Below are 16,478 nucleotides of genomic sequence, written 5' to 3' on the forward strand. Positions count from 1 at the left end.
CCGGCACTTGTTTGGCTGTGGGGATGGGACTCGGCTCGGGCTTGTGGCACAGGTGTTGGAGCAGAGCTGGCCTGGGCTGCGCCTGGCACTGGAGAACACAAGCCCCGGGCGATGCTGGATTGACTGTTCCTCCAGCTGCTCATTAGCTCTGCCTGGGCACCGGCTGCTGCTGCTGTCACTGGCAAGCTGATGTCTCAGCCAAATTTAGCTCCAGTGTGAGCTGCAGCGAGGCTCAGAGCTGTGATTATGTCTCCTGGATCAACCCAGCTGGAGCGGAGGAGCTGCCTGTCCCTATCACATAGCGGCAGCGCTGCTCCCATCCACCGGAGCCCCCAGAAGGAAACACTTGTAACAGGTTGCACTGTGCTGCACACCCTAACCCATGAGAGCACCATGGGGACAGCTGTGGAGTGGTTCCTCTGCTCCCAAAACACGCCCCCTACCATCTGAGCTACAGGAGGATCCCTTCCAGCAGTGCGGGACTTATGACACACAGCTGAGCCGTTCTGATCTGTCCAGCAGAGGGCAGCTGAGCGGGGCAGGGGCTGTGTCATTCCCCATGGCCCAGATCCACGAGGTCGGGGCTACACCCTCCGCTTTGGTGCCGTGTCTAGGAGGGCGTCTTGCTCTTCCTCCAGGGTTGACCACGTGCCCTCAGCCCCTTCAAGCCTGAACGTCTGGGCCTCCAGACCCCCTCCTGAGCTCTGCTCAGTGAGTCTAGGCGAGCTGAACTCCTGAGGGAGACCTGCCCACTCTGCAGGGGCTAACACGCCTCGCCAAGCGTGGGCAGTGCCATTCACACGGCGCTGTCAGAACGAGCAGGTTTCTCGGTCGCCTGGCATGCAGCCTAGGAACCCTTAGCTTGGGCCAGAGAGCTGCAGGTTAAAGCCTAGCCCAGTCTGGTCAGCCCAGAGCCAGGCCGTGCTGAGCCCCGGCTCTGTCTGTCTCCCTCTGCCCGCCATGGTCAGCTCCCCGGTGACATCCCTGAGGCCTCCCAGCTCACACTTTCCCAGGCCTTGTTCTCCAGCCGGGGCCTGTGCTCAGCCTCCCCGCAGGGAGGTGGGGAAATCCCCCTCCCTCTGGGTCTGTGGTCACCAGGCCCCAGTAGCCCGGTGATTGGCTTTGCCATCTTCTCAGATTCTCCGTCGGTCAGCCTTGGCCAGTCCTTTCTAACGCCCCAGCCCCGCTCAGGCAGCTGGGTGACGGCCAGACCTCTGTCTGCCAGCCTGCCCTGAGAGCACCCTGCGTAGCCATGCAAGCTATAGGGGAAACTGAGGCACGCAGTGGCATCATAAAAATAGTACAGAAAATCCCCATTTCATCACCCTGCCCCACTCACACGTGGCCCGGGCATGGCAAGGGGATGGGGATGGACCATGCTGAGGAGGCGGCGATGGGCCAGGCCTGGCTGGTTCTCCTCTCGTTGGAGCCAAACTGCAGCCTCAGCAGTGATAGTTGTTTCTCAGGCCCCAAAGCTCTGAAATTAGCCGGCCGCCCAGACCCCAGATAGACGCCGCCTGCCCTGTGCCCCGGTGAAGGGATGCATGGCTGGGTGGTGGGTGTGAGCATCACCGCCCCCTGCTGGGTAGTGAGGCCCTGGGCTTGGCGGAGTGGCCAGCAGAGCCCAGCCCGGGCACTCTCTGGAGCAGCAGTGCCATTGCGTTCACCCTGTTGCTCCCCTTGGAGGGGCACGTTTCCCCTCTGAGGCGGCAAGGCACATGCCCAGGCCCCAAGCGCGGCCTGCGCTGCCCCAGCCCTGCTCGGCTTCCACCCGCCCCTCCACTTCCCAGGGCCTGGCATGCCCCAAATGCAGCCGCCTGCCCTGCTCCTTGGCTGGCCCTGGGCGTCCAGCCCCGTCAGCGCCCCTGGGCTCACCCTGCAGCTGGGGGATCCCCCGCGGCAGCCCTGCCTTTCCCAGCCTTCTCCTGGGCTGGGCTCTGGAGACAGAGGCCTCGAGGGGCAGAGCTCATCCCCAAAGCAGGGGACCCCTCCTCTCTCCTCCCTTCAGCCCTGGGCCTCCTTCCCCACCGCTGCCCACATACGCCCTGGCCTGGCACCACTCCCCCTGCTCCCTGCCCAGCCATCCTGGGGCTCCTCCCGACACCCCCTTCACTGGCATCCCCTCTCCAGAGCCTCCACCCCAGAGTGACGGTCCCAGCCGCAGCTCGAGGGCCTCTCCCCCCCATGGTTTCAGTGACACCCCCTCCTCTCCCCCCAGGAGCCCTACTACGTGCGCTGCATCAAGCCCAACGACCAGAAGTCCCCGCTGCTCTTTGACGCCGAGCGCTGCCGCCACCAGGTGGAGTACCTGGGCCTGCTGGAGAACGTGCGGGTCCGCAGGGCCGGCTTCGCCTACCGGCAGCCCTACGAGCGCTTCCTGCTCAGGTACCTGCCCCCCGCCCCGTCCCGCCCCCGCTGGCCCAGCCGCCCCACCCCGTCCCGCCCCCGCTGGCCCAGCCGCCCCGCCCCGTCCCGCCCCCGCTGGCCCAGCCGCCCTGCCCCGTCCCGCCCCGCCCCCGCTGGCCCAGCCGCCCTGCCCCGTCCCGCCCCGCCCCCGCTGGCCCAGCCGCCCCGCCCCGTCCCGCCCCCGCTGGCCCAGCCACCCCGTCCCGCCCCCGCTGGCCCAGCCGCCCCGCCCCGTCCCGCCCCCGCTGGCCCAGCCGCCCTGCACCGTCCCGCCCCCGCTGGCCCAGCCGCCCGCCCCGTCCCGCTGGCCCAGCCACCCCGCCCTGTCCCGCCCCAGCGGGCCCAGCCGCCCTGCCCCGTCCCGCCCCCACTGGCCCAGCCGCCCGCCCCGTCCCGCCCATGCTGGCCCAGCCGCCCGCCCTGTCCTGCCCCCGCTGGCCCTCCCGCTCCATCCCCACTGACCCAGCCAACCTGCCCCGTCCTGCCCTCGCTGGCCCAGCCGCCCCGCCCCGTTCCGGCCCCACTGGCCCCGCCGCCCCGCCCCGTCCCGCCCCCGCTGGCCCAGCCGCCCGCCCCGTCCCGCCCCTGCTGGCCCAGCTGCCCGCCCCGTCCTGCCCCCGCTGGCCCTCCCGCTCCATCCCACCCCCGCTGGCCCAGCCGCCCCGCCCCGTCCCGCCCCCGCTGGCCCAGCCACCCCGCCCCGTCCCGCCCCCGCTGGCCCAGCCGCCCTGCCCCGTCCCGCCCCCGCTGGCCCAGCCGCCCTGCCCTGTCCCGCCCCCGCTGGCCCTCCCTCCCTGTCCCGCCCCCGCTGGCCCAGCCGCCCTGTCCCGCCCCCGCCCCGTCCCGCCCCCGCTGGTCCCCCTGCCCCGTCCCGCCCCCGCTGGCCCCCCCGCCCCGTCCCGCCCCCGCTGGCCCAGCCGCCCCGCCCCGTCCAGCCCCCGCTGGCCCAGCCGCCCCGCCCCGTCCCGCCCCCGCTGGCCCTCCCTCCCCGTCCCGCCCCCGCTGGCCCAGCCGCCCCACCCCGTCCCGCCCCCGCTGGCCCAGCCGCCCGCCCCGTCCTGCCCCCGCTGGCCCTCCCGCTCCATCCCCACTGACCCAGCCGCCCCGCCCCGTCCTGCCCCCGCTGGCCCAGCCACCCTGCCCCCGCTGGCCCTCCCGCTCCATCCCGCCCCCGCTGGCCCAGCCGCCCCAGCCTGTCCTGCCCCCGCTGGCCCAGCTGCCCCGCCCCGTCCTGCCCCCGCTGGCCCAGCCGCCCCGCCCCACCCCAGCTGGCCCTCCCGCCCCGTCCCGCCCCCGCTGGCCCAGCCGCCCGCCCCGTCCCACCCCCCCTGGCCCAGCCACCCGCCCCGTCCTGCCCCCGCTGGCCCTCCCGCTCCATCCCCACTGACCCAGCCGCCCCGCCCCGTCCTGCCCCCGCTGGCCCTGCCCCCACTGGCCCTCCCGCTCCATCCCGCCCCCGCTGGCCCAGCCACCCCTCCCTGTCCTGCCCCCACTGGCCCTCCCGCTCCATCCCGCCCCCGCTGGCCCAGCCACCCCACCTCGTCCTGCCCCCACTGGCCCTCCCGCCCCGCCCCATCCTGCCACCATTGGTTCCCGGCTACCCCACCCCATCCTGCCCCTGCCGCCCCCGCTGCACCTCCCCTTCCCGCTCCGTCCTGACCCCGCCGCGCCTCCCCTTCCCGCTCCGTCCTGACCCCGGTCCCCGCCATGGGTCAGAGCTGCCCCTTCCCTGGAGGCCAGCCCGGCTGCTCTCCATGCTCAGGACCCCGCTGTCTCCATGCTCAGGTATAAGATGACCTGTGAGTACACGTGGCCCAACCACCTCATGCCCACGGACCAGGAGGCCACGCGGGCCCTCATCGACCAGCATGGCTTCCAGGACGACGTGGCCTATGGCCACACCAAGCTCTTCATCCGCATGCCCCAGACCCTCTTCTGCCTGGAGCAGGAGCGGGCCCAGCTCATCCCCATCATCGTGCTCCTGCTGCAGAAGGTGAGAGAGCACCGGGGGGTGCTGCTGAGCTGCTCTGCCCCCCCCCGCAAAGAGACGTGATCCCCTCCATGTGTGTGAGGGAGTGGGGGCTAGGGGTTAGAGCAGGGGAGCTGGGAGTCAGGACTCCTGGGTTCTATCCCCAGCTCTGGAAGGGAAGTGGGGGCTAGGGGTTAGAGCCGGGGGGCTGGGAACCAGGACTCCTGGGTTCTATTCCCAGCTCTGGAAGGGAAGTGGGGGCTAGGGGTTAGAGCAGGGGAGCTGGGAGCCAGGACTCCTGGGTTCTATCCCCAGCTCTGGAAGGGAAGTGGGGGCTAGGGGTTAGAGCAGGGGGGCTGGGAGCCAGGACTCCTGGGTTCTATCCCCAGCTCTGGAAGGGAAGTGGGGGCTAGGGGTTAGAGCAGGGGGGCTGGGAGCCAGGACTCCTGGGTTCTATTCCTGGCTATGCTGCTGACTTGCTGTGTGAGGTGGGCAGGACACTCCCCTACTCCCTGCCTCAGTTTCCCATCTATGAAATGGGGCGATGACCCTTCCTGACTCAGCGGGGGCTGGGCGAGGATAAATGCCATGCTCTGTCTGTGGGGCTCCCACGCGAATGACTGTTTGTCCCTGTCTGTGCAAGGCTTTGAGATTCTCGCATGGACGGCGCTAGAGAAGGACCAAGTATTACGGCCATTCCCAGCACCCACGCTGTGGGATGGGCTGTGGCGGCATCAGCTGGGGAACAGGTCCCAGGGTGGTGGTGCCCCCACCTGCCTGCTTGGTGGCCTCCGTGAGCCGAGTCTGCCAGGTCTCAGGCCAGTGGAGGCGTGTCCGTGTCCTGAGCCCCACCCTCCAGGTTGGGCCGCATGGGCTCAGGAGCCAGGGGTTGTCTGTCCCCAGAGCTGCCCCCCGGGGGCTTTGCCATGTGGGCAGGGTGAGCTGCGGTCTGATCCCTCCCACGTCCCGGTGCCACAGACCCAGCTCTGGCAATGGCTTCGCCTGGCGCCTGGGAATGGCCCCTCCCCACTCCTGTGGGGACTGTGCTGGGTCAGGAGGACGTCAGGGTCCATCAGCTGCTGTGCTGTCAGAGCGGATTAGCAGCAGCCTCTCGGCACGTGGAAGAGCGAGCAGGGCACCGGGGTGTTCTGATCCCAGCCACCCATCGGGTGCTGACCCGCTGGGAAGGAGTCAGGATGCAGGCACAGGGGGAGGGCGGGCACTGCCCGTGATCCGAGAGGAACCTGATGGAGCCGAGTTGCCGGCAGGCGAGGTCAGACGAAGGGGGCGCAGTGCCAAGGTTGGGCCCCAGGTGCTCGCTCTGCCCGAGAGTCCAGTCCCCTGACTGTGCTTGCCCCGCTCCAAGCCCCCTAACCTCCTTGACTGCCCTGGTGCTGCTGCTCCGCGGGGGCCAGCCCTGACCCCGTTACTATCTATAGACGTGGCACCGTTAGCAGATTTCCCGACAGCCGACGAAGCGTCTGGCTGGGGAGCTGCTTAGTCACATCAGGAGCATCCCGGTGACGGGCTGATGGTGAGCGCCGGCGCCGGAGTCCTCAGGACCCGAGTGCCAGCATCTGCAGCACTGCCCGGTCCCCAGGGGCGAAGGGCATCCCTGGCACCCCAGAAAGTCTACGTGTCTCTGGGTGGCTGCTGGAGAAGCTGTGGAAAACCGGAATTTCCGCCCCGCCCCAAATCCCGATTTCTCAGCGTTGGTCCCCAATGACAAATCCCAGAACATTTCAACTGGGAAATGTCAAAGCGTTGTTGTTTTTTTTATCGACACCAGCCTGTGTCCACCTGGGCCACCGCAATGCCCTCGGGCCCCGGTCCTCCCTTATGGACTCTGCCTCTGTCCGGACTACATCTCCCATGATGCACCACGGCCTCCTGGTTCTGATGGCAGAAGTTTTGGTTCAAAACTCTGCAGCCACCCCAGGCTGGGCTCCCAGGCCCTAGAGCCAGTGTGCTATGGGCTGCCTTTTTCCTGCTGTCACTCCCTCTGTGCTTTCACTTCAGTGCCAAGAGCTCCTTCACTTCCTGCGCTAAACGGCTGTGCCACATTGCCACATGCAAAACAGCTGCTGCATCCCACCCCAGAGGTGGCTGCCCTTTGGTGGTGGGTGGAGGGATCCCCGGGTGCCTGGTTTGTAAAGGGCTCGGGAATCCTCCTGCGGCAGAGAGGGGTGATGTGGTGTGGGGCTGGACATGGCCCCATGGTTTGTGTGGCTCTGAATGCTGGCCATGGGGTTTGCTCCTGATGGCCACAGGGCACTGGGTGTGGGGGCCTGGGGGCTGGCAGGTGGGGCCTTGCCAGCAGAGCTGTGACTGCGTCTGTGTGTCTGTCCCAGGCGTGGCGGGGGGCCCTGGCCCGGCGGCGCTGCCGGTACCTGCGTGCCATCTACACCATCATGGGCCACTACAAGCGGCACAAGGTGAAGACGTACCTGCTGGAGCTGGTGCGCCGCTTCCAGGGCGTGCGCAGCATGGCCGACTACGGCAAGAGCGTGGAGTGGCCCGACCCGCCGGCGGTGCTGGCGCAGTTCCAGGAGAACAGCAAGCTGCTCTTCCGCAGGTAACGCCGGGGGCGGAGGGGGCACCCTGCACACACGCCCTGCTCCCCCCGGGCCCCTCGCTGCCAAGGCTAGAATCAGCCACAGTGCAGCTTGGCAAGCGTCCCCCACCACCCCAGCTCGGCCTATGCCCCTCGCTCCTGACCCACAGCCCCCTGGCTACCCCAGCCGCAGACCCCCGCAGCTCTGCCCATGCCACCTGACTGGTAGGCAGTGATTGCTTCATCCCCACCGGGGTGCGCCCCAAGGCAGCCAGGCGCAATGCTCTCCGATAGGCCGAGGGGAGCAAATGCAGGCCCCCAGCTCGCAGCCTGCCCGGGTGGGATGCTGTGCATGAGGCTGCCCCCCAGAGGCCAGGGCGCTGCGCTCCGGGGCAGGCCAGGAACCTAGCAGGGCAGCCAGGATCCCTGAGCCCCCTCCCCTCGCTGCAGGTGGCGAGCCAGGCAGATCGTGAAGAACATCCCTCCCTCGGACATGGGGCAGATCCAGGCCAAAGTGGCGGCCATGGAAGTGCTGCAGGGCTTGCGCAAAGACTGGGGTTGCCAGAGGAACTGGGGCCGGGATTACCTGTCGTCGGTGAGTGTTCGGCCTGGGGGGCTGCCCGGAGCCCGCTGGGCCAGTGATGCTGGCAGAGTGGGTTCGGGATGGGAGGCAGGTGGGGAAGTGGCGTGGCCTTGGTGCTCCAGCAGGGGGTGCTGCTCTCTTGGAGGGGAGCAGGGCACCCCCCTGCTCCCAGGCTGTGAAAGCAGCGCTAGGGCAGGCGGGTGCTGTGCTCGGGGGCGTCCCAGCTGGGCGAGGAGCGGGGGAGGCAGCTGCCTGCCCGAGCATCTGCTCTCGCCGCCCACAGCTGCTTTCTGCTGCCAGGCTCCAGTTGCCATAGTGACAGGCTCCCGTTAAAGCCCCATTTCTCCCTTTGTTTCTCCCGGGCTGGTCCCTGTGCCCCCATGCACCCCCTCCTCTGGGCTCTCCCGGCTCTGCCCCCTCACCCCTCCCAGGTCCGGGCTGAGAAGGAATGGCTGGGGAGCCCTCGGCTCATGCAAGCCAAGCAGCATGTGGCTGGGAGGCGTTCATCTCTGTGAGTCGATGCCCCTGTACAGTGCAGGGGGCGCTGGTCCGCCCGCAGGAGGGGCCCACCTGTCACTAAGGAGCCTGGGAGCTCCTGTAACTATCAGGGGGGCCTGGCCAGATTCCAGCTCTGAGGTACGTTCTGGCTCCCATTGTGGCTTCAGCTGGATGCAACGTTTTCTTTGATTATTTTTTTTTTGGCCACGTTGCTGCGGGATGTTAAACAGCAGCTGCGTCCCACCCTAGAAGTGGCTGCATTTTGGTGCTACTCCATCTCCATTCCCCCTCAGCCGGCTGTGTGGTGTGGCTCCCTTCTGCCTAGTGCCAGGCTGAGTGCCAGTATGCAAGTCCTTCTCTTTGCCTCCCCAGTTGGTACAGCCAAGGTGACTTTGAGCTCCAGTGCCTCTCGGTCACCGGGCTGTGGGCAGTGTGCGGGGGGGGGGGGTTACCTGCCCCTCACTGGCCTAGGCCTGGAAACAAAACTCCCCATCTCTCCTCAGTAGGGTCATGTGCCAGGCAAGCTGGCAACTGGGCTGCGGTGGGGTGACAAGTCTCCCCTGGGCATCAGGATCCCCACTTCAATTATGCCAGCCTAGACCAAGAGCTGCCCACCCCCACGCTGCCCATGCTGGGCATTGACTGGCCTCTTGTTCTCCTCTGGCTCAGCAGCACTGGAGCAGGTGCCTCCTTGCTACACTGAGCGTCCTTTTGCTGCCTACTTCCTGCGCTGGCAGCTCTTCCCCGGGCTGTGACTCAGCTCCCCAGAGGGGTCTCAGTGTTCCTCTCCCCCGGGAGGATCCCAGCGTGGCTCCGGCTCTCCCAGCCAGCACGTCTCAGGGGGACTCCATTGGTCTGGCTGTGTTTGTGTGTGGCCGGAGACCTGCACCGGCTGGGGTGGATGTCTGCCCGGGTGTGCTTTGGGCAGGCATTGTGTGTGTGTCTGCGCGAGTGAGAGCAGGAGTTTTGTGTCTGCCTGTGTGCATGCGCTCCGCTGGGTGTGTGTGTGTGTGCATCTGTGTGCGTGTAGCGTGTCTGGGCATGTTCTGGGTGTGTCTGTGCACATGTGCACGGCTCGTGTCCGGGGGTGCGTGGGGCGGGGAGTTGGGGCTGTCCCAGGCTCTCTGAGTGCTGCATCTCCCTGAGCAGCATCCACAGCCCAAGAGGCACCTGCCTTTCGCTCCAGCAGCTCTCGCTCGGGCCCTCAGAGAGGCTGGATTGTTCCTCCCCAGCCGGCTGAATTAACCCCACAGCTGGGCCCGGCCACGGCCACATGGCACTTGCTGATCCAACGGGGCCCGTGTGGTGGACATCTCCCAGCCCCTCCAGTGAATTCACCCGCCAGGGCTCTGAACGCTGGGACGGTCCCCACAAGTCAGGGGAGCAGACGCCCTGCAAGCCCCTTCTGGTCATGCCGTGCCAGGAGAGGAGTGTGTGTGGGTTTGATTTGCAGGGCCGCCCGGGGGCGGGATTTGCTAAGATCGAGTGTAAGTATCTTTTGGCCGATCCAAGGCCGTGATCAAGTGTCTTGATGTTTTTGGTCTTTTGGCCTCGAGATGAAAACCTTGTCTGTGTCTCTGGGACACTGAAGTAAAACTATTTTCTATAGTATTGCAACGTATTCTTATGGAAGGGGCCCCCCAAATTGCTTTGCCCCAGGCCCCCTGAATCCTCTGGGCGGCCCTGTTGATTTGGGCCTGACTCTGATCTCACGCTGCCTGCTTCGCTGTCCCTCCCGATTTACACAGCTGAGCCTGTGGCTAGCAGCGGGATGAGGCCCTCGTGTCTAAGCCAAGAGCAAAGGCCTCTGCAGGTGGCTGCCGCTGTCTATGGTTTCCTGCTAGTTCGCCACAGAACTGTCCTGGGGAGGAGATCCTAACAGCTCTCGATTGTGCCCTTCAATCCAAAGTGCTCCACAAATTCAGTGCACGCCGCTGGAATGCAGCCACCTCTGGGGTCAGCTGCGGCAGCGGCTTAATAACACGCAGCAACACAGCTGCATAATTTAGGCCAGTCAGTGAAGGATCCTGTATCCACTGGGACCTTTAGGAATGAGTTGGAGGAGAGGAAGCCAAGGAAGCTGGCTGTTAAATGTGTCGGTGGACTCTGAGGCAAAGGGAGTAGCCAGGCTCCCAGACTGGAGGTGTAGCCTGGATCTGCATACAGAGCTGCACCCACTGAGCTAACACTTTCACTAAAGGTGTAATCTGCCTGTGGAACTCACTGCCGCAGGATGACGCCAACACCAAGAACTGAGCAAGATTCCAAAAGGCTGTTTATCTGGCTAACAGACTATCCAGAGTGACCATGGTTAATGCTCACACACTCCTGCTTCGGGGCTTAAACCAACCTCTAGTGTCTAGTGATCAGGGTGAGACCTACTGTGTGGAGCACATCTGCTTCTCGGGGGTCCGACGCCTTCCCCTCCAGAGCACCTAGCGCTGGCCCCAGGAGAGCCGGCAGGCCGGACTAGTCTGTCCTCAGCCTGACCCAGTTTCTGTGCACCCAGGGTGGACACCGGCACTTTGACTTAAACCTGTTTGGCTTTAGTGAACTCACAAGTGCCAGGTAACGCGACGAAACCGGCTCCAAGCCAGTATGAGAGCGAGGCACCGGGCTGCCCATCGGGCATGGAGAGTGACCGCCCGGGGTGGGGGCGCCCGGTTAACTCAAAGCACTGCACGGAGCCAGGGCCAGCCAGGGGCCGATCAGGATGCGGGAGAAGAGTGAGCTCAGGGCTGGGGAGGCATCAGGGCCATGGGAGAAGGCAGAGAGACCCTGGGCCCGGAGGGTGCTACCGAGGCAGCGGATCCCAGCTGGGCATGGGTAGGCAAAGGGCTGGAGACTGAGTGGACCTGCTGTGGGGTTTTCTCCTCCCCCCGGGCATCACTTCAGTGCCGACGAACAGGGAAGAGCGTCAGCAGCTGACCCCTCGGCCCCACGCGGGTCTCTCAGTCGAGTGCCAAGCAGCCCCTGCCCTGCTCAGCTCCAGGGAGCTGCTACCGGCACAGTCGCGCTGAAGCTAGTGAGAGCCCCTTCCCGCTCCGTGCTGAATCCGCCGGCCCCCCGCACAGGGAGCTCTGCCTCCCGCTGGGCATGGCCGTGGGGAGATCCCACCGCAGCCCCTCTCTGCCTGACGGAGCCTCTCCCGGGTTCTGCTCTGCTCTCCAGGTGGCTGAAAACCCGGTCATGGCCGCCCACTTCGCCAGGAGGGTGCAGGCCCTGAGGGACAAAGTGCACTTCGGCTCGGTGCTGTTCTCCTGCCATGTCCGCAAGGTGAGGAGCCTGGCGCGGCGGGGCCCCCGGGGGGCGGGGCCCCCTCCCTCCTGCCATGGCCCTGCTCCGTGCGCTGGACACTGCCTGCCTCAGCCCCTCCGGCCTGGGGAGATCCCCAGGGAGTTTTGGGCCCACCTGCAGTCCATGGTGCTGATGGGCCATTTCCCTCCCCCCTGCCCTACAGGGACCCCATTCTGCAGGGTTCTCAGCACCCTCGTTTCTCCAAGCAGCCGGGGGTGAGGGGAAGGTTCGGGATTGGGTGTCCATGACAGTGGAGCCCTGAGTGGCTGCTCCTGGGAGGGCAGGAGGGAATCCTCCCCCCCCGCCCCCAGCAGGGTTGGAGAACAGGGGAGCTGGGGACCCCTGGGTAAAGTCCTGCCTCTCCCCGCACCCCGGGTGACTTTGTCTCCCCCACCATGCAGATCAACCGCTTTAACAAGCGCAGGGACCGGGCCATTCTCGTCACGGACCAGCACCTCTACAAGCTGGAGCCCAAGAAGCAGTACAAGGTGATGCGGACCCTGCCTCTGAGCACGGTGAGTGCCCTGCGAGCTGGGCCAGGGGGCGCCCTATCCCGCAGGGACTGGCCCGGTGCAAGGGGCTGCTCTGACAGCAAGGCCCCTGTCTGCAGAGCGGGGACAGCAGGGCGAGGGTCCTTCATTCAGCCCACAGCTGTGCCCTGCCGGGACCCCTGCGGGGCCGAGAGGGGAGCTGAGCCTCCACGACCCACTCAGTCCGGGGGCTCTCGGCCATGGCTGCCGGCCAGGGAGTGGACACTTGAATGTTGGAACAAGAACAATGGGACCTTTACATCAGCCAAGCAAGGGAGAAGACAGCAGTAGCAGGGGGTGCCCATGGGATCTCCCCCCAAGGAAGGCAAGGATGACACTGGGAGAGCATAGGGTCTGTTATACCAGCACACAGCTCCTGGGGCGGCTTGAGCCCTCCCATCTCCCTGGTGGATCATCAGCAGGCTGGATACCACAGCCAGCAGCCCTGACCGAAGCCATGTGGGCAGAGCAGGGATGGAGAAGACCAAGCTCAGCTGCTCTGTCCCCCTTTCAGTGCTGGCTGGTGGCAGTAGTGGGATTTCCCCAAGAGACGCCTAAACCCCAGTGCAGACAAGCAGGGTAGTTGGGGAAATGCTGGCAGTTGATCCAGAAGCAGCTGGGAAATGTCCTTTCATGGGGAAACCCAAGACCTGGGTAATAAGGCGGAATCCTAAATACCCTTCCCAAGATATTCGCCACAGCATCTCCATTGTGCTAGGCGCTTTTCTTCCGAGCCCGGGTCCCTCCTGGCTGCGATCCCATAACACCCCGGCGCTCTTCTTAGGAGCGCTGAACTGAGCGGCAAGCTGAGATGCAGGGCACCTGTGGGCAAGTCACTGCATCAGCGACAGAGCCAGGAACTAAACCCAGGACTCCCAATGCCTAGTCCTCTGCCTTAACCACTAGCTGCTGCTCCTTCTCGCAGCCCCCTCCGTGGTGTTACAGTGAGTAGCACTGGGGGGCAGAGGGCACCATGCAGCTCCAGCATTAAACCTGGACAGGATGCAGCAGCAGCAGCGTCACCACCCCAAACGGTCAAAAATCATGAGACAGGCCTCAGACACTTGCCTTGCTCAGCAACTTGGGGCCTGGGTTACTTGGCAGGCTCATCTAGGCATCGCTCACCAAATCAATTCCCTGCTGTTGCAGGGACCTCAGCCCCTCCTCTTCTCTGCATAATCACATGACTCCGGGAGCTGAGGATTTAATAGAAACATCAGGTACTGCGAAGTTAATGATAAAGGCACAAGAGCTGGCAACGCTGGGGCAGGGAATAGTCCTGCGTTTGCAGGGTGACAGATTAGATCGCCTGGGCCCTTTCTATCCTTAATTACTGCGTCCTGGAGAAAATTCCCCTCTCCGTGGTGCTCCAGCAAAGCAGCTGCTGCAGCGCGGGGGGCTGATCTGAGGGGAGATGCCTGGTCTCTGGGCACAATGGACCACTTGGCACATGGCGAAGAGGAACATGTGATCTGGAGGGGATGACATCACCTGGACCCTGCCACATCTCGTCCCATCAGCCAATCAGAATACAGAATCATCTCCATGCTGAACAAACACTAGCCAATTTGCCATCTGATTGGCTGATGTGTTGGCCGGTTGTGGGTGGGCTTAGAAAATGAAAGACTAATAGCAAAGGGGTGACCACGCTGCCATTTGCCCCCCTGGTGGCCATGTGGGGACTTGCACCCTGCCCCCGCCTCAGTGAGTGTTTGTCCTGTGCAGGTGACGGGGGTGAGCGTGACCAGCTGCCAGGACCAGCTGGTGGTGTTTCACACCCAGAACCATGACGACCTGGTCATCTGCTTCCATAAGATGCAGCCGGAAGAGGACAACCGAGTTGGGGAGCTGGTGGGGGTGCTGGTGGACCACTTCAAAACGTGAGTGATGGCATTGGTGCAAGACACGAGAAGGGACGGGGCAGGAGATCGGGGCATGGCTGGGTCAGGGTGTGGATGGGAAAACCCTGGCGGTGCTGGTGCTCTTCCCTAGGAGTCAGGGATGAACCCAAGGCTATGGTGAGGTGCTGTCCTGCAGATCGGCTATAAAGTGGGACCTTGACTGTTTGTGACCATTACAGATCTTGTGGTGTTTTAGGGCTCTGTCCCCCAAAGTCTAGGCTAAATAATTACATCCCCCTTCAGGTATCATCCGAACCCAATAGTCTAGATTTTCTCTCCTAAACTCCGGTGTAGCTGTTGCTGTGTGCAGTCGAGCAGCTGCTGTGTTCCACCCCAGAGGTGGCAGCATTTCAGCGCTGAGCGGAGTGCCATGACTCCGGTTCTGGGTCGTAGCCCTCGCAGAGGGTAACTTCAGCAAGGGCCGGGGTTAGTGCTTGGTTTGGCCCTGAAGAAGCCTGCAGTTGATGGCAGCTTCCCGTGGGAGAAGGAACTGATCAGCTTGAACCTCTTCCCGAGCACTAGGGGCCTGCACGAGACAGTGGTGGGTCGGGGGGCTGTGCCTGAAGCATCTTTCGCGATGGGCTGGGTGACAGGAGGTCTGGCCCCTCTGGCCTGTTCAGACTCTGGCTCCCCAGACAAAGGCCACCAAACGACTATCAGCTGGTCGCTGTCACTAGACGGCTTGAGGTGACCGGTGGTGGCTAGTGGATCTGAGCTACGCCAGGGAATTATTCAGCCATGGTGGCTCAGTGGTTAACGTGTTGGGCTTGAAATCCGCTGGGGCTCCCCCCCCGCGTTCAAACCCTGCTCCCAGTGGGTTGGGCCTGGATTATACAGGCTGTCGGAGGAGAGGATCCCAACGGTCCCTTCCGGCTTTGTAGTCTATGACCCGCTCTCAGGCACCGGCGGCGCCTGGGATGGATTCAACCCCACAACCGAGAGTCGAAAGGCTCCATGGACCATTACCAACCCCCGAGCCCTCCCGCCCGTACAAGAGGGAGCGTGTCTGTGCTGGCAGGGAGAGCAGCGCTGGTCCTTCAGTGCCGATCTGGAGTAGCTCCAGTGGCAGGGATGCTGAGCATTGATCCTGGGCGGAGGAGAGCTGAGGAGGCTGCTGGCGCTGGTTCCTGGCTGGGGGCAGGTGGGGGGCGTGCAGGCCGAGGGGGAACCGGCTGTGCTGCCGGGAAGGCAGCCTGATCTCCTAATCAGGCATTGTGCGAAGGCACGCGGGCCCATTGCAGCCTCCAGCTGTCACGGCAGCAAGCCTGGAGGCCAGGAGCGGCTCCCTGCCCGCAGGCGCCCATCTGGGGTGGGGGGTTGGGCCGGATTAGAGAGTTCTTCCTGAACCTGCTGGCCCCCGCCACTGTGATGCAAAGCAGGTGTGGGAGCTGGCTGGGAGGGGGCTGAGCCCAGATCCGGGGGCACGAAGCCGGCTCCTGAGCTCCCAGGCTTTGCGGGTTACAGCCAGGGTGCTAGCGAGCCTTCGCCAAGGCTGCGGGCTGCTCTCCTCCCCGGCCTCCAGGGAGCACGAGGGCCCGAGCGTGACAAGCGGGTGTGTTCATGTGGCCGTGCTGCAGAGCGGCTGGGTGAGGGTGTGTGCTGGGGGGACAGAACAGACCCCTATGAAGGCACGGGTGGGTGGGTGGGTGGGGGGGGGAGGGGAGGGGAGGGCAGGGGGGTGTGGGCATGCGTAGGTGTGTACATGCATGGGGAGGTTGTGAGAGGGAGCTCGCCCCCTTTGTGGGGCACACCCCCAGCTGAGCCAAGCGAGGAGCCCAGGGGCAGGCAGGTGATGTGGGTCTGGTTCTCCCTCTGCCCGGCTCTGGCAGTGCCACGCTCTGTGCCCAGTGTCACGGACAGGGGCTTTGTCGGTAGCATGGGTGGAGGGGGGCGAGAGGCCGCAGCGTGTGCAGGTGAGGGCAGCATGGGGCCCGCTGCAGGGGGAGCCCGGCGGGCGGGGCACTGCTGACCCCCACAGGGCTGGCTCTGTGCCGGCAGGGCAGTCCGTGCCACGGCCCGCAGCGGAGCAGCAGGTGCCAGATGGATGTCTGTCTACCGGAGCCCCCGAAGGATTGACCGAGGGAGGAGAGTGGAGAGAGGGGGCTGGGGGTGAGCTGGCGCCATCTGCTCTCGGCAGCTGCTGGCACAGGTCTGCCCAGACGCAGGGAAGAAAGAGCTGTGCTGTGGGGGGGAGGGGGCTGTGCACTGCCCCCCCCGCCCCCGGAGGACTGTCACAAAGTGGATTGCAGGGAATTACTGCCTCCCGCCTGGGCCCCCAGATGGTAACACCCCTCCCAGGGTGGGGCCTTCTTAAAGGGCCAACGACCGCCCTTTGCAGGGAGATAGACACAGATGGGTGGGAATGACGGACGCTGTCAGACTCGCACGGACGCGGACAGACTGACGTGGTGTGTGCAGGGCAGATCCCCAGCTCGCCCCTGCCCCACTCCCAGAGCACCCAGCCGCTCCCTCTCCCTCCCCGGCTCGGTCGGTGCAGGTTGGGACAGACGTGTGCCCAGGAGCGGGCTACCCCCGCCCCCAAGAACTCCTCAGGCCAGGCCCATCACCCCCCCTTACACGCCCTGGAACCCAGAGCTTCCTGGAGCTGCTGGCCCAGGAGCCGTGCAGGGGGCCGGGTTGCCGCAAGCCAGGCCCTCTGGAACCAGCGGCTTTTCTGGTCCCTTGGTGTGACTGCCGCTGCAGCTTGGCCTCCCTCCGGCCAGTCCAGAGCGATGTGGCC

At 65.2% G+C, this 16,478-nt stretch overlaps 1 protein-coding gene across 2 annotated transcripts in view; it reads left to right on the forward strand.

The window, feature by feature from the left end:
- Positions 1 to 16,478, forward strand: part of MYO1G (myosin IG) — a 59,229-nt gene that overhangs the window by 27,708 nt on the left and 15,043 nt on the right. Inside the window, exons 15-21 of one of the 2 annotated variants that reach the window (XM_045007856.1) lie at positions 2,219 to 2,385; positions 4,192 to 4,399; positions 6,727 to 6,950; positions 7,380 to 7,524; positions 11,182 to 11,286; positions 11,709 to 11,822; positions 13,563 to 13,717. In XM_045007856.1, the coding sequence (XP_044863791.1) occupies positions 2,219 to 2,385; positions 4,192 to 4,399; positions 6,727 to 6,950; positions 7,380 to 7,524; positions 11,182 to 11,286; positions 11,709 to 11,822; positions 13,563 to 13,717 (1,118 nt within the window). Of the gene's footprint in view, positions 1 to 2,218; positions 2,386 to 4,191; positions 4,400 to 6,726; positions 6,951 to 7,379; positions 7,525 to 11,181; positions 11,287 to 11,708; positions 11,823 to 13,562; positions 13,718 to 16,478 lie in introns of those variants that run through there. The other variant, XR_006577467.1, reaches the window with a different exon arrangement.

This window comes from Mauremys mutica, chromosome 2, assembly GCF_020497125.1.
Source record: "Mauremys mutica isolate MM-2020 ecotype Southern chromosome 2, ASM2049712v1, whole genome shotgun sequence".
Classification (NCBI taxonomy): domain Eukaryota; kingdom Metazoa; phylum Chordata; order Testudines; family Geoemydidae; genus Mauremys; species Mauremys mutica.